The sequence below is a fragment of the Colius striatus genome, chromosome 10 (assembly GCF_028858725.1).
Source record: "Colius striatus isolate bColStr4 chromosome 10, bColStr4.1.hap1, whole genome shotgun sequence".
NCBI lineage: Eukaryota > Metazoa > Chordata > Aves > Coliiformes > Coliidae > Colius > Colius striatus.
The window spans coordinates 8,280,288-8,303,914 of NC_084768.1; the positions used below are offsets into that span (position 1 = coordinate 8,280,288).

Here is a 23,627-nt window from a genome sequence, read left to right on the forward strand (position 1 = left end):
AGGAGGAAGGAGGGCCACTGTGATTCCTCCTTCCTCCAAGAGGAGCCTAAATAACTTTCGAATGTGGGTGGGGAATGCTGTAAATCAGAGCAAGGGCTTCAGGATCCAACAGTCCCACTGACATTGTAAGTTGCACCTCTTGGGTTTTCATCTCCAGGTTGAAAACCATTGTGGGTCTGGAGCAGGTGCCCCAAAGCATCTCTTGGTTGCAGGGTCACGCCTGTGCTCAGCCCCGGGGGGGTCCCACATCACCAGCGCGTATCTGAGGGTTGGGCTCTGGCTGCCAGGTGAGAGCAGAGCCCTCCTCACAGTGCTCTGGCTCCTAGCAAAACAGGGGTGGATAAATCTCCCATTACCCAGCCCAGGAATGGCTGGGGCTCTGCACAGACAAGGCCAGCACCCAGCTCAGCTGCCCTGAGAGGCACTCAGGTGCAGAACGAGAGGAGGATAGTTCCTAACAACTTTAACAGCACATCAAAGGGTCAAGGGTAAACTGTGAGTCTTGGGGGAGCCCTCAGGCTTTGTGCCATGAGGGTAACCCTGCTCCTGCTGCTCCCGTTATCTTGGCAGGGCCCAAAGAGGAACCGTGACACTGGAAAGATTTTCTTGTCTTTCTGGCATCACTGGCTGGTGGAGGTGGAAGATGACTCCTATGTTGTATTTATGTCCCATTCCTGAACAACAAACTTACTTTGATGTGCAGCTGTGGCCTTCGAGGCACAGCACTGCTCCTGGGAGGGTGTAGCTGAAGCATTCCCTGTCCCTTAGGCCCATCCCCAAAGCCATGACGATGACCCAGCCTCCACAACAACAAAGCTTTTGCAACAGAAACTTTGGGCACCTACAGGAAACTCTTGTGGTCACAGACATGCAGCTGAACTTGTGTTTTGTTCTGTTTAACCTGGGGTTAGGTTGAAGTGCTACAAAGTGTGTGTGGGGGGTAAGAAGTGCAGCAGTAGTAGCTGACAGCATACACATCTGCAAGCGTGCCCCAGAGAAGCAAGCAACAGCTACCAAAAAAGCACCTTTGAGCAGATGGAATCAACATCAGTTCCCCTTTTCAGTCACTGAGGTTTTACTTGGTCAATAACTCAAAGAATCTCTCTTCTATAAAACATTAGGCACTCAGAAGTGTAACAATGCATCTGCACAAAACTTCTGTGACCCCTTTGTAATCCAAGAGAAGAGCCCAGAGAGAGCAGGAGCACTTCGCCGTGGGTATAAATGAAACGTGGCCAACTGTGTATTTGTAGAGGAGAGCTCCGCGGTGGCTATTACACAGGGTGGTTGAAGAAGCCTCCAAGATGCAGCTTGCCAGGAGCTGGGAGGGGAGGGCAGGAATGCAGCCATAGCCTCTCCCTCCCCTTCTCCCACCTCCTCCTTCAGCTGGGGAAGTCTCACAGGCCGAATTCTCCTCTCTGTATTTCGGTCTTGTGAAGTTCAACTATTCTTAGGCGAGGTTGTGAGTCATTAAGTGCTTTCACAATGTTTATTTGTCAAGCCACAGGCACTTAAATTTACTCCTGAAGCCAGACAGCCGGCTCACAAGATTTCTTCCTGCCACAGAAATCAGTAGGTGAAACTCCCCGGAGAGAGGTCAGGACTGGCCCGAAACAAGCCTGGGTCATGTCCCACCCGAGGGCTGCCACCAGCTTAGCTTTAAAGTGGTCTCATTTTCCAAGGGCAATGGAAGAGGGGAAAAAAACAACAAAACTGTGGTTCCCCAGAGCCGATTTGGCTTTTCTTACGCGTGGTTTTTAAGCTGTGGGAGCAGGTTTCCCTTGGGTGGTGGGATGAATTCCTCCCGGAGACACTGCCCTCGCCTGCTCTGCTGGGGGGCTTCTCCCGCAGCTCCCCAGAGCAGACAGACCCAGCAGGGTGAGGCTCCTGGCCTGGGAGGAAGATGAAGTGCACGTTGTGTTCAGAGCCTGTGGCGACGGCGCCAGGGCCTGATGTGATCCAGGCCTTTTGGAAACACAGCACAACATCACTATTGTTCTATACGATGTTCCGCTTGTGCCAACATCCATTTTTGTAGACTCCCTGCAAACTGCTCCCCCTTTGCTGGGCTGACAGGAGCTGCCTTGTATGGCCCACCAATGCTAAAATCCTGCCCCTTCCTCCTCCCCACACATGGCTGACACGGCTGCGGCCTTCCACGGTCGCCTTTGGGTTGGCAGCGTGAGCAAGGCAAACACCCTTCTGCAAGAAATGCCTGGGTACTACAGGCAACTACAGGCAAATGGCAACCTAACAAAGTAGCTCAATTTAGGAAGGTTTTATGGACAACACTATGATTACCACAACACCAGAGAGCTCTCCCTAACTGCACACATCCTTTCACCTGCAAAACCAAGCGTCTGTGCTTCCCCACGCACCCCAGCCAGCTGGATGCAGGGTGGGAAAAAATGTGGAGGGTAACTGTGACCTCTGTGTCCAGGAGGAGAAGACACAGCCTCCAGCAACCAGCCTTGGGCTCACCCAAAAAGCTGCCAGCCTCGTGCTGTCCTGGGCTGTGCACATCCAGCGATCCCCAGCCAGGTACAGGAAATGCTTTATCTGCTTATGACGCAGGGATCAGCTTTGCCATGTGCACCTCGGGCCACGTGAGCTTGCCTGTCGAATCAATTTGCTACAGTTGTGTTGCCTAAAAGAAATTGCCATGTGTCTGCAAGCACAAACGAGACATTTTTGTGCTTACAGTGCAGTCAGCACTGCTGCAGCCACTGCTGGAATTCAGACATCCATTTGTAGACCCCAAATCTACTTAAAGAAGGGGAAATTCTTATTTCAGTTAACATTTAACTTGTAAAATGCAATTATCAGGTTTCCATAAGTCTGCCTTCCTTGCTGTACTTTCTGTTCCTGTTTTCTATCAGTCACCCCAGTCTCTGACTACTGCTCATCTATTAGGGTGTGATTACGTTTTGCACTAAAAGAGGATGATAGGAATATACACAGTGTAGATTCGAAATGAGACCCCATGGCTTTGCAGGGCCCCCCATGGATAAAAATGGTACTTACAAAGGTGCCAGCCTCCTGTGAAAGCCAAGCAAGGGCATTTCACGTTGTGTCTTCTTGGAGCTGTGAACTCAGCAGAGTGGCTGCAGCCTGCACCAGGAGATATTCTTTTTTATCTGACCCACCTGTGGCCCCTTCTTGAGGAGGGGATGGGGTGGAAAGGAGGCACAGCTCTGTTCCCACACACCTCACCATCATAAACACTTTAATGAAGGTCTGCTTTTACTGGAGTGATTCATTTACTCCACTCACATGGCAATGTCTCTGGCAGTAACAAAGCACCGGCTTTCATTTTAATAGATATTAAGTGTCTGGGATGGGCGAGGAACCTGACAAGCACTGCTGGATCCCACTCTTCAACTGAGAGCTTCCAGCAGGGAGTTCAGCAGTTTTGGAGGGAATGGCTCTGTGATGGGGACAAGATCAAGCACAGCGCTGCTGCTGGGCCGGCACAGACCCGTCTGCACCAAAGGCTTTGCCTGCAGGGTGATGAGACACTTGACCACAGCCATCAGCAGGATCCAGGCTGGAGAAGCTGCCACTCTGGGTGCTCTGGCTCCTGCTGATGCAACAGCAGCTGGAGGAGGCTGGTGGGTCTGGCCACAGGGACACAAAAGGCTCTGCAGCAACCGTCTTGATGTGGCTACACGGGTCTAGCCCTCACCTGACTGTTGACTCTTCCCGTCTCGAGAGGCGGGTGGATGTACCCCTCCAGGTCTGAGAGGAACGACAAAACCTGGTCTAAGAGTGTCTGTCAAGGGAGACGCTACCAGCAGATGGTGCAAGAACATGCAGGTCGTGTTCCCTCCTGTCAGCATCCAGGAGTGAGTTATGGCCGAGGACAGAGATGGGAGAGCTGTTACGTGGATTTAATGATGACTTTCAATACAGCACCTGGATTCTTATTTGAATTTCAGCCCATAATAGAAGACTGCAGCCAAACTACCAGCAAAGCTGCGGGTCTGTGTGGTCTATCAGAGCAGCAGGCTGTGAGTTGGGAAAGAAAATACACCCAGACAGGCAAAAGGTGGGAGAAAACATCCTGTGGTGGGTTTACCCTCCTCCTATCACTCCCACTCCTCAGCTGGACAGGGGAGAGGAGACACAGCAGAAAGCTCGTGGGTTGAGACAGGACAGGGGGATCACTCTGCAATCACCCTCATGGACAAGACACACTCAACTTGGGGAAATTAATTTCTTATCAATCAAATCAGAGTAGGGTAATGAGAAATAAACCCAAGCACCTTCCTCCCACCCCTCTCTTCTTCCTGAGCTCAACTTCACTCCCAAATTCCCTGCCTCCTCCCCTCCAGCAAGGCAGGGACAAGGAGTGGGGATCACACATTATTTCTGCTGCTCCTTCCTCCTCAGGGACAGGACTCCTCACACTTCCCCTGCTCCAGCGTGGGGTCCTCCCGGGGCTGCAAGTGGATCTCTGCTCCATCACAGCCTCCTTGGCTGCAGGGCCCATCCTGCCTCACCATGGGCTGCAGGGAACCTGCTCCTGCAGCTCCTCCTCCCCTCATTCCTCACTCACCTTGGTGGCTGCAGAGCTCACTTCTTTCTTCTCTGTCTACAGTTGCTGGCCTTGGTTTCCCTCCCCTTCTTAAATGCTTTATATGGGCTGGGCCTTGGCCAGTGGTGGGTCTGTCCTGGAGCCGGCTGCCAATTGGCTCAAACAGCTTAGACAGAAGCTTCTAGAAGCTTCTCACAGAAGCCACCCCTGTAGCCCTCTTGCTACCAAATCCTCACCAGTGGGACCACTTGCAGAGCACTTCTCTCTGCAGTACAGAGCTTTGCTGGCAAAGAGATCTGAGGAGAAAGGTTCTGTTGCAGACCTTGCTGCAGAACCACCTGCCTTTGGCAGACGTTCAGCGTGCAGAAACACAGGTTTGTGTGGTTATGCACTGATCTGCTTTGTCTCTGCATTCTGGGTGCAACTGCTGTTATTTCCTTAGGTATAGCAGATGCATGCATAGCTCTGGGAAGTTCATAGATCACATCCAACTGTGTCTTCTATAAGAGAGAGACAGATGAGAGCTGAGGCTGCATACTGCCTGCAGGATCAGGAGCTAAGCATCTTGATCCCTAAACTGATAAAGCTCCTCCTGCACAGAGGAGCCCATGGAGGGCTGTGTATCCATCCACCAGCTCGTCGTGGTTTGTGGCTCAGGCCTCCAAGTGAAATTTTTGCCTTTGCAAGCTGAAACAAAAAGGAGCTCCTTGCAGGCTTTACCATGGAGTTTACAGAACTGCAGCAATTTCTCATTGATTATCTCCTGCTTTTCCTGAAGGCTGTATCTTTATGGATGTCTCCTCTAAAGCTTTTGGGCTAGACTGGAGCTGCTCTAACTCCCCAAGTCCCTCCCAGGTGGGGAGGAGTTGCTCTGTGACCCACATTAGGAAAGTCTGCTGAAGAAGATCCCACCCCCTGGTATGAGACAGTAGCTCTGCTGCTTCCTCACCCCCTTGGTCTGACATCAGCTCCCACAAGCTCGCCCTCTTGAGTTGCTAGAAGCCAGGCAAAGCCCTGGAGAGGGACCTCTCTCAAAGGCCCTGCAGTTGGACAGCGGCCAAATTGTTCCCAGGGGCACAGACTGAACACTATCACAGTTAAATAATGGGTTATGAAATGATTTGAGATCATCTGAAAGCAGATGTGGCTCATCAAGTAGGAATAGCTCAGGGTTTGTGACAGTCCCAGGCTGGTTGCTGTGGGAAGAGTCCACATTTCCTTTCTGGTGTAGTGATGTGAGCCAGACAATTTGTTGCTGTGTTTCTGGCTGTGAAAGGGGAGCAGAGCTTACACAAACTGTGGAAGGACCAAACAATACGAGCCCTAAACACTCATTTCTATCCCTTCTACCTGAAGCCAGCCCTGTCTTGCCATTTCACAGGCAGCAATCTCATTTCTGTGAAGGGTTTCTCACCTTTCTGTAGGGTGTTTGGCCAGGAATCGGGTCCCTCAGGAACAAATCAAAAGGTGCAGAGGCTGCAGAGCATCCCGTGCAGGGGCAGGGCCCTGGGCCACCCCAGCCTGCTGAAAGAGCACATTGTCTGCACAACCTCCACCAAACTCACAGCACAATTCCAACAGTACAGGAGCCCTGACTGATTTACAGGCCTGGTAGGGCTGCAGAGTGAGGAAATCGCTCTCCCTTCTGTCATTCAGTAACAGCTAGAGGTTGGAGAGGAGATTGTTTTCCTGCTGGGGACATCACTCTGAACTCTAGACTTCCTCCAAGAGCCCCCAAATCCCACCTCTGGGGACTCTGCTCTTTCCAGGCATTTTGTGTAGTTATTTTTGGCTGGTGTCTGTGGAGATTTCTGGTTTCCCACTGCAGCTATTTTTCCAGTGAAGCCTCCAGCAGCATTAGGCAGAGTTTAATCTCACGTATTTGAGCATCTCAGGCCCATACATGTGCAATTTCTGCCTCTTGCACCTGCTCCCTCTCTGGCCTGTGTTTGAAACACTCCTTTACTGTAAGAAGCTGAAGCTTTGGAGCCTTCTAGACAACAGTTCCTTTATTGAGAGTGCTAAGCCACCATAAATATTTAATTAGGTGTTGCTCTATCTTTGGAGAGATACAGAAGAAAAAAAGAAAGAATTATCCCTATTTCCTTAAGCAGAACATTTTCCTGCTGGGATTAAAAAATCCCTTGTGTTAATTGGTGACAGGGAGCCATATTTTAAGAGAGTGCATGGAAATCTGAGAGGTTGACAGGCTGGGGAGGAGGAGATTTTAGTAAGCAGTTCAAACTTTGCTGCCATCTGCATGAGAAACAGGGTGTCCTTGTCCTCTGGCTTCCAACCCACCCAACTTCATCTCTTTGACATCCATCTCTATCCTGCTGCTTTCTACTAAAAAAACCACCTGAAAACTCCCCTGTCCTTTTCAATGGTTAGAAAAATAACCAACAGGGCAAGATTAAAGGACTTAATTCTAAAGTGCTGTTAAGTGCACTGACCTCAAACCCACCGTCTGAAGGCAGAAAGTCAGTACACTCAAGTCAGCCACAACTAATGTTTTCCTGAGTTTAGTTGGCAAAATACCACACTCTGCATACTGCAGTTTTCCATGCAGGTGAAAGAGGGGGAACTTAAAGCAGAATGTCTCTCACAATCATATTGGCTTTGTCTTTAAAAGCTGTAACTTCCAAGTAAAGACCACCAGTGAAGTGTGTGTGGTTTGGCCGAAATAATGATGATGGGGAATCAGGAAACAAAAGTTTTCCAGTGGAGTCACAGGTGGAATTGCAATGAACAACTGTATTCAAGCTTAATGGGCTTATCTTATAACAGAAATGGTAACAGCAGTGCTTAAAGAAAAGCCAGGTGGAGCCCCTTAGTTCTCAGGAGAAAAGATGAATCTTTTATGAAACAGATTTCTGACCTTTTGGGGCCATATTCAATGACGATGCATCGGGGTATATGAAGGAGCTGCTTCATGTTTCCTGTGAAATATTTACTGCAGCAACGCCTCCATCATGTTTCTCCCATCTCACACGGCCCAGGTCCTGCCAGGGGAGAGCTGTGAAAAACAGAAGACCTTATATGGAGGAAATAAAGAGCAATTTTCAGCGCCAGATGGATTTGTGAAATATGGAAGCCATCGTGTATGTGAAGACAAGACCTCATCATTCACTGCTAGTGAAGCCACAAACAAATCACTGAGGCCTTTCATCATAAACAGAATGCTTGTGTGTGCCACAGATGTTCACTTTGTGGCAGGACTGACATTAGATTTCAAATATTTCATTCTTTCAATTAAAAAAGAAGTGCATTTCTCTTTAGGTTAAGCATGGAGAGCACCCACTGATAGGGTCACAGGGGCCTGACCTTTACCTTGAGACACTTCCAGAGGTAGGAAGACGTATTTTACAACCTCTCATTAGCTTCACTGTCAAAAAGAGCTTTTTTCTTCACTGCAAAAACATCAAGTCTGGTAAAGAAGTCTTGGCTGTGATGAATCTACAGCTACAAGAAGCAGCATCTTTACTCCCAAACATCCTCGGCCTGAGTCACTCAGGCATTGTTTATACATCAAGGTTTCCGCTGACCTTCTGGTAGAGCACTGTCAGCAAACCTTCTCTGCAGGGGCCACTTTAAGGAGCAGAATGGAACAAGCTACAGCTTTTTTCCCACACACCATCCTTCATGAGCGTACTGATCCCTAGAGCAGCGTTTTTGCAGTCTTAACAGCACCAGAGAAGCTCTGATTTATTGCATTCGTCCTGCCTGTGCTGGTGAAGCTTTTTTGCTCCGATGTCGTGGGAGTTACGAGTGTAATCCTTGGATTACGACTGCACAGAGGAGGCTGTAAGCTTGGAGTGCACTGGGTTATGTATTTTTAGAGAATGAGGCTGAATCCTTAAGGCGTCCCATCCTCAATGCGCCCTGATGCGACGCCGGGAGGGCCCAGCAAGCGCCGGACGGCCCCGAGCCGCCGGCCCGCGGCCTCCCCCCAGCCTGGAGCCGCGGGGAAGCGCTGAAGGCCGCACTGGCCGATCCTCCCGTCTCTCCCCTCCCAGCCAGGCCGAGCCGCGTCCCTCCCACGGCGCTGCGCACCAACACCACGACCACCCGGCCCTGCAAGGGACCGGCCGCTCCCGCCGCCCACGGGCCGCGCCCGCCACCGGGCGCCGCTGAGACCGCCGAGGGCCCCGGGCCGGGACAAGCGGCTGCGGCCTGAGGGACGGCACGGCCCCGGCTCCGGCTCCGCCCCCAGCCCCGCAGCGCGCCCCAGCCCCACCCACCGCTCGCTTTTCACCGCCTGGCGCCCGGCTGCAATGGGCTGTGCGCTGGGGCGGTGCTGAGGAGCGGGGCGGTGCTGGGGGGCGGGTCGGGGCGGTGCTGGGGAGCGGGGCGGTGCTGGGGGGCGGGTCGGGGCGGTGCTGGGGAGCGGGGCGGTGCTGGGGAGCGGGGCGGTGCTGGGGAGCGGGGCGGTGCTGGGGAGCCGGGCGGAGCGGTGCTGGGGAGCGGGGCGGAGCGGTGCTGGGGAGCGGGGCGGTGCTGGGGAGCGGGGCGGTGCTGGGGAGCGGGGCGGAGCGGTGCTGGGGAGCGGGGCGGTGCTGGGGAGCGGGGCGGTGCTGGGGAGCGGGGCGGGGCGGTGCTGGGGAGCGGGGCGGTGCTGGGGAGCGGGGCGGTGCTGGGGAGCGGGGCGGAGCGGTGCTGGGGAGCGGGGCGGAGCGGTGCTGGGGAGCGGGGCGGTGCTGGGGAGCGGGGCGGTGCTGGGGAGCGGGGCGGGGCGGTGCTGGGGAGCGGGGCGGTGCTGGGGAGCGGGGCGGTGCTGGGGAGCGGGGCGGGGCGGTGCTGGGGAGCGGGGCGGGGCGGTGCTGGGGAGCGGGGCGGTGCTGGGGAGCGGGGCGGCGCTGGGGAGCGGGGCGGAGCGGTGCTGGGGAGCGGGGCGGTGCTGGGGAGCGGGGCGGGGCGGTGCTGGGGAGCGGGGCGGTGCTGGGGAGCGGGGCGGTGCTGGGGAGCGGGGCGGGGCGGCGCTGGGGAGCGGGGCGGGGCGGTGCTGGGGAGCGGGGCGGTGCGGCGGGAGGAGCCGCGCGGACTGAGGGCGCGCAGCCCCCGCCCCGGCCGCTATCTCGGGCCCGCTCCAGCGCGCCTCTGGCCGTGATTGGCGGAGGCGGGAGAGGGCGGGGCTAGAGGGGACCAATCCACCGCTGCTGGCGCGGGGGGTGTCTCTGCGGAATGGTTCGGCCCAGCCACCTCCCCTTCCCGCCCACCCCGCCCCGCCCTCCCCCTCGCGAGACCGAGCCCTTCGGCCAGGCCGTTACCAGCGCCCGCGCGCGCCCAGGCAGGACCCCGCGGGCTGCCCGGCGAATTGCCTGACGGCGGGCGGCGGCGGAAGCGCGGCCCCGGCGCCGCCACCGGGCCCGTGCGGGGGAGCGTGGCTCGGCCGCCGCGAGCCGGCGGCAGACGCGCGGCCGCAGGCGCCATGGCCTTTCAGCTGCGGCGTGCGCCGGCGGCCGCTTCCGCTCCGGCGTTTGAGCCGGGCGGCCGGCGGCGCCCGGGCGCGAGGAGGGGTGAGGGCGTGGGTCCTGGCGGCGCGGAAAACGCGCCAAGTTTCCCGTGTCGGGGCGAGCGGCGCCGGGGCGCCCCGCGGTCTCCATGGCAACCGGCGCGCGGCGGCCCGCGCCGCGCCCACACGGAGCGGTGAGGGGACGCGCCGCCGCCGGCCGCCCGCCGGGCCCGCGGCCGCCGCCGGGACAGCGGCCTCCCGGGCGCGCCGACACCGCGAGGGAGGGCGGGCGGGCGGGCGGCGGGCGGGGACGGGCGGGCTGGCGGGGAGGGGTGAGGGAGACGCCGCGGAGCGGGGAGGCGGCTGCCGGAGCACGGCGCGAGGGGCTCCGCGGCGCGCTGCTGCTTCCCGCCCAAAGAGTAAATGGCGACTCGTGCGTGTGTGTTGTGTGTGTGCGCGGCAGGTGTGAGCGCCCAGCGCCGCGTCCCGGCCGCGCCGGCCGCCCCTCCCGCGCCCCTGCCCGCCAGGAAAAATGCCCGGGGTCCTGCCGAGTGACAGCGCCGCGCCCGCCAGAGGCAGCCCCTCCAAGAAGAACAGGCTCTCGCTGAAGCTGTTCCAAAAAAAGGAAGCGAAAAGAGCGCTGGATTTCACCGAGTCCCAGGAAAATGAACAAAAGAGTTCGGAATTCAGGGGCTCCGAGATGTGCGTAAGAGTTTTTTTCCGCTCGGAATTAGCGTTTGTGGTGGCGTTGGGAAGGGCAGCCCGGCTGCTGAACGGGCGGTGCGCGGAACGGCGCTGCTCCGGCCACGCGGCTGGGCTGTGTACGGGAACATGGGCTAAATGCACCCTTAAGCCAAGTCAGTCACCGTGCTCACCACAGCTCAGCCTAGGCAAAGCAATGAGCTTCCTCAACGGTTTACTTTTCAGAAAGCAAGTTTACCGTGCTATGGATGTTTGCCTGTCTGGCATAAACTGTTTAATATCTTGAAGTTAGGTTATTTGAAGTTAATTCAGCTTCAGAGTATTACACAAATTGCATTTAAATGCAGGGTTTTGGAAAACGTGACTTTTAAGTGTTACTACTGCTGCAAGTAAAAGAACTGACTGTTGCTCATTAGGGTGTTTCAAGCCCTGAGCAAACCTGTCAACTAATTTAATTGCAGCTAGTGAGGAAAATTGCTTAATCATATTCAATTACAAACACATAGCTGGCTTTAAAATTCCCTGGTGTCAGTGCAGTGCATTATCATTTGTGCTGTGTGGCTTTAGGTGCTGTGCTGTCCTTACCCTTCGGGTTCGCACACAGAAGGGAAGCGATGTGAATCTGGAGCAGGGGGCAGGAGCAGGAGATAGCTGCTAGACACTTTTTTTCTTAATGCTGCCTTAAAAAAGCTACTTAAAAGTACTTTAAAGAGAACTTTTCTGGTGCCTTAATTTGGTCTCTTGATATTATTTGCAATATATGTGTTGGAAGTAAGAGCATGTTTGCCTGTGTCTTGTAAACCTGTCTATTTTAGTGTAGGTTGCTGCAGAGAAGTGTAAGAACAGTCTGTGAGAGAGAAGAGTTGAGCAGTGTGTGTGTGAGTGCTCTGTCCAACCATACAGACAACTCTCAGAAGCACTTTGACACAATTTTGATGAGGATATATGGATCATTGATCCTGTAAGCTAACTCTGAGGCGGCAGAGGGCCAGGGGAGAGAATGCCTATGCTCACACTGTTAGGAGTCATCTTCCAAACCTGCCTCTGACAGAGTTTTCTGTGGTTTTAACAGTGACCAGGTTGTTCCAGCAGCACAGCCTCCCTCGCTCGTTAGCTGTGAGAAAAAAGACAACATGTTGCCTTTTGTGGGCCTGAACAATCTGGGTAACACTTGTTACCTTAACAGCGTCCTTCAGGTAAGATCACCTTCAGGGGCCTCAGAAAGACAGATGAGAGATTGACAGCTTGATGTGATGTAGATGTCTGGATGTAGCATGAAGGGAACCTAATTCTAGTGGGAGGAGGGAAAAGATGATACTGCAGGAAATGTGTGCGCTGTGGGTTGCCTTGACTGGGTGGTTTTTATTTGCAATGCTCTGGGCACCTCCCTGCTGTGCATAATCCTGCAGCTTCACGTGCTCCGCAGGGAGATGCAAATGTGGGCAAAGATGTTGAGTAACTTCTTACTTGACCAGTCATTCTCTTGTTTTAAACTGTTGCTTTCAGGTATTGTATTTTTGTCCTGGTTTTAAAACCGGAGTAAAACATTTGTATAATATCATTTCAAAGAAGAAAGAATCTTTGAAGGAGGATGGAGAGCAAAAAGCAGAAAAGGTAACGTATCTTGTGAGATGTCCCTTTACTTGTAGTTTTGTGAGGGAGGCTGTGTGTCAGGAGCCTCGGGAGAACTTCACTGTCCTTTCTTCTGCTGCTGTGAAGTTTTGCAGTATTGTTTCCTCCAGTGCTGTTTCAGGCAAAGATGCATTTGAGTTGTTTTGAACTTGTGTTACAGCCACTTGAGTGGCTGTAAACTTGTAAGCACAAGTCCTGTGTTTAACAGAAGAAACGTGGGAGGGTATCCCACCATGTTCCTGACCTAAAGACAATGACAACACAGTGCTTTGAGTGGATGGAAGTTGGAGTATAGGCAGAAGAGGAATATATTGTCTGAAACTCACCTGCTTCCACAGCAGACTAAAAAGCTGCCAAATGTCTGTTGGAAAGCTAAGGGAGAGAAAAACTTTAGCTTGATGTTACAGTCAAAACCACAAGTGTTTTCATTCTTTCTGTGTTGTTCCTGCAGGGAAGTTGTAAAGAAGATCCACTGGCAAGTTACGAACTGATCTGTAGTTTGCACTCGCTCATTCTTTCAGTTGAGCAGCTTCAAGCCAGCTTTCTCTTAAACCCAGAAAAGTACACGGACGAACTTGCCACTCAGCCACGGAGGCTACTGAACACCCTCAGGTACAAATTGTCTTAAGCACACGGGCAGAAATTTCCTGCTGGAGTTTTGAGGCTGTTGTTGTTGTGCAGCGCAGTGTTAGAGCCTTGGGGGAGGTAGATGGTCTTAAACTGGGGGCATCCTTATAGGAAGTTTGTTTTTAATGTCTATTATGATATCCTAAATCTGAAAGTCAGTTTTCATTTTGTAAGAATATCATTTAAAGCCAGCTGTAGATTTAGGAGAATTCCTTCCCTTAAGTGTGTCAGCATCCTCCCTGACCTGAGGAGCAGCACAATGTGTTTGCCATTAAATGTGTATTTAAGCGCACAGGGCTGTAGCTACTTTCCCACAGCCGTCTGTGACAGGAGGAGTGCTTTCCAGTCCTGCCATGCTGTGATATCTAAAGCCCCTCATTTAAATCTGGAATTGTGTTAGCCAATTAGTAAGTAACAACTCCTCTTCATTGCTCTGCTCATTTACCAGAGAGCTCAACCCTATGTACGAAGGTTACCTGCAGCACGATGCCCAGGAGGTTCTACAGTGTATCCTGGGCAACATTCAAGAAACATGTCAGCTACTGAAGAAGGAAGAATTGAACAAACTGCCTGTGGAAGAGCCTGCAGCTAAACTGGAGGAAAAACTTGATCAAAATACCGAGAGCAACGGAACTGGCAGCCCCGCTGAGGAGGAGGGCGAGAAGGTACCAAGCAGCCACCTTGGAGAGACAGCTGAAGACAAGCTGCTCAAAGGAAATGGGAAAAGAAAAAGCGATGCTGAGGGAGGCAATGCAAAGAAAAAATCCAAAGTATCAAAAGAGCAAATTACAGCAGAAGAAAATCAAAGACAAACAAGGTCCAAGAGGAAGGCGACAGGAGAGAAGCTGGAAACGCCAGCGGAGGCCATTGGCAGGTGCTGCAGTGAGAACGAGAGCGCCAAGCCCACGCAGAAGAAGTCCCGGCTCAGATTGAACTGGTTGAAATCTTCCTGCAAACAGCCCAGCATCCTGTCTAAATTTTATAGTCTAGGAAAGTTAACTACAAACTTGGGATCCAAAGATCCAGGGAAAGAATATGATGACTGTGAGCCTGAAGAATCATCTGTAAAGTGTGAAAATGGTGAGAGGATCAAAGAGGAATATTGTGAGCCAGCGTCTCCTGGGGAAAGCCGTAACGAAAAAGAGCCAAAAAAGGAAGGTTGGTGAACAAGTGTATGGGCTTACCATTACTCTGAGTAAGAGATTGCTGTGTGTGGGAAGTCAGCTTTCAGCCTGCACACCCAGTAGAGCTCTGAAGAGACAAATTACATTTCCAGGAACTGAAAAAGCTTTTCATGAAAGAGTTTATTTTTATGCACTTTGTGATGTTTTGTATAACACGACCCATTGAGCTTAGACCCCCAGAAGCACTGCTCTGACAGTCTGTAATCGTTGTGTGATACACACACACACACACACAAAGGGCAGAATATTATCAGGTTTGTATCATCCCTAATTTTTGTCACCCATAGAAATAGCAAGTGGATTCAAGATGTAAATGAGGATCAGTGCCAGGAGCAAACAGAATCAAATCCTGTTTGCTATGGCTTTGTGTCCCAAGACCTTACAAACAGTATCCTGTCATTCCCCCCCTATATTTTTAGTCCTTCTGTATTTCCAAGCTTCCCAAGAAGCAGGAAAGGCAGTGGATGTGTTCTGTCTGCTCAGTGTCTGGCAGATGTGGATCTGAGGAGTGCCATGAAACAAGGGAAGGGCCTCCATATGCATTCACGATAATTTGGAACCTTCTTTCTGATCCACCCACCTGGGTTTATAGGATCCTGAAACTGCATTTCTTCAGCAGATTTGACTAAACTTGGCCACTGAGTTTAATAAGTGTTGGAGGAAAGGACTGAGAATACTAAGAGGCAAAACCCCCAAGTGTGATGCTCTTTGAGGCTGACCAGCCACCCTAAGAAGGCAGTGCACTGATGCCAAACACAGCTTTGCCAGAACGTGAATCCATCACACTTCACAAGAATCTAACCTTAGAAATTAAAGTTTGAGGGCCAAGAGGAAGAGGCTTCCTGTTTAGTTACAAGCAGGTTATAGTGTGAAAATTGCAGGTGATGAGCAGCTTGTTGTTGTTACATCCCTGTCTGGAGTCCCTAAAAGGGCCATGTCTGTAACTCAGTGATTTTTTTTTTTCCAAGGATAGCTGGGTTCTGATGTGTCTTCTGAAAAAAAAAAAAAAGAAAAGCATCTTGATAAGTGCTGTGTGGCATCTGCTTTATCCAGGTACAGAGCTGGCTGTTTTTGAACTAGTGGAGAAACTGTTCCAGGGCCAGTTAGTACTGAGAACAAGATGCCTGGAGTGCGAGTGCTTTACTGAAAGAAGAGAAGATTTTCAGGACATCAGTGTTCCAGTGCAAGAAGATGAACTTTCTAAAACTGAAGAGAGTTCTGAAAGTAAGTGATTGTCAAATAAGAGTTGTGAAGTATATTTCTGCCTCAGCCAGCCAGCGAGGAAGGACAGTGCTGTAGTTACTGAGGAATGCTGCTCCTGCTTGTGCCGGTTAAAATTAGAGGCTGTGCTGTTATCTCTTGTCCTGATTAACTTTAGACTTTGGAAACACAGCACTGATAATGTGGACAGCAGGAAAATGGTTTCAGATATTCATGCCTGCTGCAGTCCTTGGGTACATGTTTTCCTGCTTATAAATAGGCATTTCCTTTGACCTGGGTCTTCCCTTCCTTCCTGGATAAGACATTCCTCGGCCTTTTCTTCATTTCATAAGATAGATCTGCTTTTTTCCCCCCCAAAATAAATGAGAAACAAGCTTTTTGTTAAGTTTGCTGTGAAAAGGGATCTTTTCCAGTATTGTAGACTGTCATTACCTTCATAGCATTTGGAAGTGGTAGTCCTCTGGTATCCTTCCCAAATGGTAGTGATGTACAAGTGGTTTTTAGCTACTGAGCTGATCTAAGTGAAGCTGCTTCAGCAGGGGGTTGGACTAGACGATCTCTAGAGGTCCCTTGCAACCACCATTCTGTGGTTTTCAAAAGTAAGGATGGCAACAACACATTTTGAAACTTGGAATTCTGAAGGCATTACTTTTAGTTCCCACAGACTTTATTTGGGAGTTTGCCTTCAGGAGGGGAACCCTGCTCCCAGACACACGCACCCCGTGTCTGGACACAGCAGCAGAATTGGCGTGTGAAGACAGCCTTTGGGGAAACCCTAGATTTTAAGTCATAATACTCATTCAGTGATATTTTCATCACTTCCTGAGCTGGTTCAAAGGTTGGAACACGTTTCCTATGTCATACACATTGGGTGTGCTTTACAGTGTCTCTTGTTTTTGAAGACAGCTCAACAGGTTTTGTTTTGTCGTTACTCTGGTGCAATGTGTTAGAAGTATCAATGGTGGCAGATCTGTGAATGCAATGATTGTCTTTTCTAGTTTCTCCAGAGCCAAAAACAGAAATGAAGACACTTAAATGGGCAATTTCCCAGTTTGCCTCAGTGGAGAGGATTGTGGGAGAGGATAAATACTTCTGTGAGAACTGCCATCACTACACGGAAGCAGAACGCAGCCTTTTGTTCGATAAAATGCCTGAAGTCATAACAATTCATTTGAAGTGCTTTGCTGCTAGTGGCTTAGAGTGAGTATGCAGACTGCCTGTCTTACCAAACGCTGTGCTGTTGGAAAGGAAATCTGATCACAAGAGGCAAAAATGTTTTCTAACTTTACCAAAAGCAGATTTCTAGATTGAAGTAACTTTAAAGTGCCTGGACACGGCCCCTGGTTTCCTGAAGCTTTCTGTTGTACAGGTAGGGGCAGAAGTTATCTCCAGGATAAGATAATGTCACAAGGCTTCTTAGCAGAAGTTGGTTTATGTATAGCCTGATATCCTGACGTTTCTTAAAGTTTTGCTTACATTTAACATCACCTTTTTAACATAACCTGAGTTTCAAGGTAGGTGTGAGTACTTTAGCAGAACCACTGAGGAGAAACTTGAATTCTAAAGGTGACAGTAGTACTTTGGTCTCTAACCAAATGTACTCAAGTCTGGAAGAAAAACAGGAGATAAACATTTTGAAGAATACAGTAACATGAAGGTCCTTGATGGTCAAGAGCTGAGCAATCAGTTTGATGTTGTCCACTGCAGGAAACCTTGGGTTTTGATAGAGATTATACCTAGGAGAGCGCTCTTTACCCTTTTTTTTTTGTTTCATACTTAGGAGCTTAGGAATTTCCTTTGGGAAGGGAGGAAAAAAACCCACCCAAACCCTGTTCCTACAGTCCTGTAACACACATGAAGCAATGCCATGACACTTCCTGCACAGCATTTTGCAGTAAACTCTGTTTCTCCACTGAGATTCTGATAATGGAAAAAATGACACAAGGCTTTGTCAGGAAAAAACCTGCTCTTAAACCATAAAATAGTCCTCCAGATCCTTCAGACAACTGTGTTTGAGAGAGACTAAACAATTTCAGTAACATTTGCAGGCTTGGCCTGTAGTTTCAGCTTCTACCATTCACTAAACCACAGCTTTTTCTATCTGCATTAACTTTGCTGGATGCAGCAAAAGAAGATAAACCTGTGTTGGTGTCACAGTGCTGTGCTGCAGCCTGTGTGTTTTACACCCCAAAGGCAGAGTTCAGCCACTCAACACTCAGCTACTTTGTGGTGTGCCCAATGGGTTTTTTTTAGGCACAAATGAGTTTGCCCTTTAATCCCCTGGGTTACAGTGCTTTGCATTTCCCTCTTGTTTGGCTTTAACCTTCAGAGCCCCCTTGCCAGTAGGAAGTCTTAATGCCCAAGGTCTTCCGTGGAATTTAGTTGATAATCTTTGTGCCACCAGTATTTTAGAACTTGAAGTGTGTGGGACCTTTGGCACTGTACAGATACCAAATGTACCAGCAAGTGTTGATAGCTGGTCAATATAAATAAGACTTGTACAGTGTCAAGGATCAGGTAGTTTGCTAAGGTTAATAACTAGAATTCCCTCTCTGCCTCGTTTTAGTATTTGTTTAGGAGTACCCAGGTTTCTGACAAAGCAGAAAGGAAACTACTTCTGTCTCTGTAATGTCTGCTTACATCTCTTCATACACACCTAAGATCCCAACATACAGAATTGTCTTTTTGTTGCTTTATGTACTATATGACTGTCACAAGGCAGAGGACAGTGGCTCTTGGTGTGAGATGATGTCCTGGGATGATTACAGGCTGTTCAGAAAAGAAATGCAGCTCGAGATGTCCACCTGGAAAGAAACCTGAAAGTGATCTGCAGTTTGCTCCTACATTGGTTATGTTTTTGCTTCTATGAGGAAGTGCTTGCAGGTTAACCAGCCATCTCCTGAATTGCTTACCTCTGTCCTGGCCATCTGCAGGTGCTTGCTCCAAAATTCTCAGACCTGTATCCGGGTCAGACTGAATCCAATCTCTCATGGTGTTCCTCACGTGTCCTCTGAATCCTGTCAGACATTTTCTGCCAAGTGCTAGCAGCCAGAGATTAAGGAAAACAATCAGAACTGGAGTCAGTGACAAAGCTGAAACTGCTTGGAAGGTTCTTTCCCAGTTTTTGGCTTGGATGTTTCCTCTTGGACAAAACCAAGTCATTTTTAAACATCTTGATTTGGAGTAATAAAGCAAGTGGGGAAGAGCCACCAAAGCAAAGCACTGGCTGGTTCTGTAGTATCCAGTCACTCTCACACTGGTTTCTGAACAATGAGCTTTGGAGCTTCCCCCAGTTGGCTTATGTACACTTGTAATATTTAGTGTAAAACTACTACTCTCCTCAGAGATAAGGCAGCAATGGTCTGCCCTGAAAGTAATAACAGTCATGTTTTGTTGGCCTTAAACAAAGATTTTTTAAAACTAAGAATCTTTGTACAACTTCTCTTGGCTCCAATAAAGTGTTGAAATCTTGTCAGCTGCTCAGCTGGGCTCTACTGAGTTTTCTGGAGACTGAGTTTAAATAAATGAAGAGAAACAAAGCAGAGAGGAATGGCAATGTAAGTAATTGCAGTTAGTAGGTATTTGCTTCATCTGTTCTAGATGCTGGCTTGCAAAATATTTGGATTTTTTTAGATAAAGCAGCCAGTTGCAATTACCTTTGACAAGTGTCTGTGTGGGGAAGAATACGCTGGGCCGCGTGTGCTCAGCCTGGGAAGCTGTTAGAAGAAATGTGTGACTTGGAACATGTACTTAAGCATTTCCACTACATAAATTTAACACCTGGTGAGGAAATTGGATTTTTGTCGTGTGAAATGGTATCAGGTAAAAGCAGGTGGGGTTTGTCTCATATTTTAAGGCCAGGTTTTGTTAACACCCATGTCTGACAGCAAAGCTTCTGCCACTGGAACTCTGTATCTGGAATAGTTCACAGCCTTCTGTGTTAAAAGTGTTGCAGCATAGTAGCTGAAGCCTTCCAGGGTCTGTAATAACAGGAGGTATTACTGCAGCGCCGTGAGTAAAGTTCCATTAATTGATGGCCTGGGAAGATGGAGCTGCAGAAAAGGAGTTTGTTTTTATGAACTACTGTGTGTCAGTCAGAGGAGACAGAGTACTTGGCATGCAATTCTTCTGTCTTCAAAGTCTTATCATTCAGAAGAACAAAAAGCTAGTAGGAACAGATTTCCTCTCATTTCCTCCTCTCCAAATCTTTCTGATGTTGGATCTCATTCAGAAGAAAGGTAGAGCCTGTGTTTTAAATGTTTGCTGTTAATATGACTGTCGGTGTGCTCGAGTGGAACTGGATTTCTGATCTGCAGTATCAGCAAGCAGTTTCTGTGACTGGCAGCTCTCTTCTGAATATCTCTGCTTGTGGCTACCACCTATAGGGATTTTCAGAAGACCTGAGTTTTGTTATTTCTGATTATATGCTCTTTTGTGGGGGTTATTTTTTGGTGGAGTCAAATGTGTCTGGTGAGATCCAAAAGGACATTTCAGATAATTAGGCTGGAGTGACTGAGGCCATCTGTGTGTGTGTGTCAGTATATTTATGTTTGTTTATAAAGGTTCTTCATGACTGAAACTCAGGGACATGTTCAGCAGAATCACACCTAAACCCAGTACAACAAAAATACTATGCTGTTACTGCAGTTATTCTGGCACTGTTATGCCATATGTACCATTCCTTGTATTCAAGAGCTGGTTCATCCTGAGGATAAAATGCACTTAGCTCTTTGTCTAGATGTCCCTGTATTTTTCCCCTACGACACCCTAAGAGTTGAGCAAGACAGAATCATCACTGAAATCTCTTATAACATGGTAACATGTGGCTCAGCAAAGGGCTTCATTAAGTTGGGCTGATGCAATCTGTAAATGATGTGAGGTCAGCAGCATCCGAGGAGGCTCACGGACGGTGACGTAGGAGTCCCAACACTTACTTTCTCTGCAAGCTCGTGAGGAGATTGGTGTTGTAATGAAAGGACTTGAACGCTTGTCCTTGTGAATGTGTGCATGATACACAAAATGCTGAGTACTTCTGGAACACCAGATGCCTTTCCAAAGTACGTCAGCTAGGGAACTGTCAGAAAAACCTGAGTAATGTACAGGACAATTAATGAAGGACCCCTCATAGTGAGGAAGTGTTAGCAACTTACCCTTAGACAAGCAGTGCACTACCACGGGCAGCATGCTACCAGGCACTAGCATGGGCTCAGGTTTTCTGAGTGACCTTAAAGCTCCTTGGAAATAAAATACAATCTGTATTCCTTTATTTACTGAAGGACTTTTCAAAAGGTCTGGGTGGGGGTTGGAAACCTCAAACCAGCCCTGCTTTACTTCAGCCCTGGATGCTGAGGAGGTGTTTTGGTTTGTATCGATGTGGAAGGCAGGGGGGTGTCTGGGCAGCAGTGCACGTGTTCATGCACAGAAGCACCAGTGCTAACGGGACGCTGGGTTGACTTCTTTTGTTGTCACTATTCACACAGGAACTGTAGTCACTTCTTCAGAATAAAGGGAACCTCTTAAATCCCTGAAATCCATCGTTCCTTGGCTGTAGGATGTGGTACATTGGTATAGATGTCTCTAATGGACAGGGATACTGGTGAGAAGCAAGGTGAGAAGTGAGCAGTTTCTCCCATGGAGCTCACCCATGTCTCTGTTAGAGAAGAATATAGACTAGAGATAGAACGTATGGGCTGCTTCAGCAGCATTTACAGTGAGCTGCTGTGGCAAGAGGTCTTAACTTTCTCTTTCTTCCAAAGGTTTGATTGCTACGGTGGACTGTCCAAGATAAACACTCCCTTGCTGACCCCCCTCAAGCTGTCCCTGGAGGAATGGAGCACGAAGCCCACCAACGACACCTACGGGCTGTTTGCTGTGGTGATGCACAGCGGCATCACCATCAGCAGCGGACACTACACAGCTTCTGTCAAAATCACAGACCTCAGCAGCCTGGAGCTGGATACAGGAAACTTCATCACCGACCAAACGCACGAAATGATTAAGCCAGAGCCCCTGAACGAGGAGGAGGCCAGAACCGTGGCTGAAGACTACGACGACGGCGAAGTCTCCTTCAGAGTCAACGGGACCGCGCAGCCGGGGAAAGTCCTGAGCAAAAAGAACATGGAAGCTGTGGGACTGCTCGGGGGGCAGAAGAGCAAGTCTGACTGTGACCTGTACACCAACAAGCCAGCTAACCCTGACAAGTTTCTGAACGTAGTTACTGAAAGCAGAAACCCCGAGGGCGGCAGCAGCAGTGGGAGCGCAGAGTGCAGCGCAGAGCACGGCCAGCACAACGGCATCGCGTCCGGCGCACTGGAGAACAAAGCTCTCTACGTGCTGCAGAGCCTGAAGGAGTATGAAGGAAAGTGGTTGCTTTTTGATGATTCTGAGGTGAAGGTCACGGAGGAAAAGGACTTTCTGACTTCTCTGTCCCCGACATCGTCATCTACATCGACTCCTTACCTACTGTTTTATAAGAAAATTGTAGAGTGATACTGTATTTGGACTGTAAATATTAGGGATTTGCATACACTCAGTCTGATTTGCATCCAAAAAACACCTGGAAGAGGGAGCTGTCTGGTTTTTTGAAGCTACAGGATCATAACGTTTCTGGTCTTTTTGTTTGGTGTAAGTGGCTCAACGTGAATTAACAAAACCATGACACAGACCTTAACCTGCATCAGAACTTCCCCGCTGGAGAATAGTGGTGACGACCTTTTAGACGTACCCGTTTGTATAGTCCCTGCAGGATGCATCCAGCACAGGGTAGTGGTTTTAACACAACTCTAGGTCTCACACATGCCTCTTGTATTATTAGCTTTTTTAAAAAGAAATAAAATGTATTTGTATCCCTCTCCTGGAGTTCAATGTACATTAACCAGCAGCTGGCCTCGGAAGGTGTGTATTTTTGTAAGTGGGGAAGTAATGCTTATTTAGTCTTCGGGGTAAGCGTTGTGGTTTATTCTCCAGCAGTTCTGTACCACTCAGGAGCACAGCAGGAGGGTCCTGTAGCCTTGTGTGTTGGAAGGAACAGAACTCCATAGAACCGCTTTGAATGGTCTGATTTGCATCTTTGTTGCATAGGTGTTAAATGGGCAAAAGTGTAAATAGGTGTGATTAATACTTCAAAATGGGGGGGGGGGGGTTGTAGTGTAATTAAAATCATTTTGTACTTCTAAGAGTAAAGGCCTCTAATATGCATATCTGGGTGGATTTGGAACTTAGTGGTGATCTTTTAACAGTTCATTTGTACTTGGAGCTCCCTGAAGTGTGGGAGAAGCATTTGGCTTGGATGCTTTGTTAATGTAAATATGAAATAAAAAGTTTGAGATACGCATCTGAGATGGCCAGAGCAGACTTTTCTGTTTGGAGAGGGAGCAGGGGGAAGTGAAAGGGAGTTGGGCACTGTTAACGTTAAAAGTTGGGAAACTATCTTAGAGAAATGGAAGATGTGCTTTAAAATATAATGTTCTCTGGTTTTTAACCGATTTTCATCCAGCGTTTCCTCATCTGAAGGCACAGGCTGAGCAGAGGTAAGGCAGAGGGCAAGGGAAGCTGATCACTGTACAAGCAACCACAATGTTTGGCACTAAGCACACAAAATCATCTATTAGAGGCTAAAAATGTTAAGATGAAACCTGTAAAGTGCAATTAACACCCTTCCAAGAAGGACAGTGAACAGGATGCTTGCCCCTGCTGTCCTAAGGTGGATGGAAGGGCAGGAAGTGCTGCCGCAGAGGTACAAGGCAGTATGCACAAGGTGGGAGTATGCACTTGTTTTCTGAATAGATCTCAGCTTCTGCACATCCAAATCGATTTATTTACAGGGAAAAAGCCCTAGAAACCTCCAGTTTGTTCTGCAGTACTTGAGTCTTTTCACAATTGTTTATTATAAAGTCACCCAGACACCGAAGTAACCCGTGAAAAATACCTTTGGTGTATTTTCCACTAAGCAATGAGGGTGGACCTCTGATTTGTGTACAGCCCTTGACTGTGCAGTACATCCTAAATGAAGATGTACATACTTGAAGATAGACACATGTTTCTGCCTAGAAAGCTTGTACTGTCAATAGAAATCAGCCTAAGAAAGCCTCGAGTGAGTGTGAAGGTGCTTCTAACCTCATGCTGAAGAGATGTCTGTAGGAATTCTCTCCTGCAGAGGAGAAACACTGGGACTCACAAATACACCAAGATCTTTCCTTTTTCCAAAGCACTGTCACCAATAAATAATTTCATAGTCTAAACCAAGCAACAGCTAGATGGAAAAGAACTGTGC

The 23,627-nt window shown here is 49.4% G+C and overlaps 1 protein-coding gene across 1 annotated transcript; it reads left to right on the top strand.

Moving 5' to 3' along the window:
* Positions 1 to 10,318: 10,318 nt before the first annotated feature.
* USP1 (ubiquitin specific peptidase 1) lies at positions 10,319 to 22,681 on the top strand. The gene is made up of 8 exons (XM_010209791.2): positions 10,319 to 10,691; positions 11,764 to 11,887; positions 12,198 to 12,305; positions 12,775 to 12,935; positions 13,399 to 14,108; positions 15,188 to 15,358; positions 16,354 to 16,555; positions 21,112 to 22,681. The coding sequence occupies exons 1-8, from the start codon at positions 10,522 to 10,524 to the stop codon at positions 21,842 to 21,844; spliced, it is 2,379 nt and encodes a 792-aa protein (XP_010208093.2). The 5' UTR covers positions 10,319 to 10,521; the 3' UTR covers positions 21,845 to 22,681.
* Positions 22,682 to 23,627: the final 946 nt, after the last annotated feature.

What these genes read in the sequence shown, in the direction of transcription:
- USP1 (XM_010209791.2), top strand. Translation starts at nt 10,522, where the DNA reads ATGCCCGGGGTCCTGCCGAGTGACAGCGCCGCGCCCGCCAGAGGCAGC. An exon ending in GAATTCAGGGGCTCCGAGAT is followed by an intron (nt 10,692 to 11,763) that starts GTGCGTAAGAGT and finishes TGGTTTTAACAG; the next exon opens with TGACCAGGTTGTTCCAGCAG. An exon ending in GAGAGCAAAAAGCAGAAAAG is followed by an intron (nt 12,306 to 12,774) that starts GTAACGTATCTT and finishes TTGTTCCTGCAG; the next exon opens with GGAAGTTGTAAAGAAGATCC.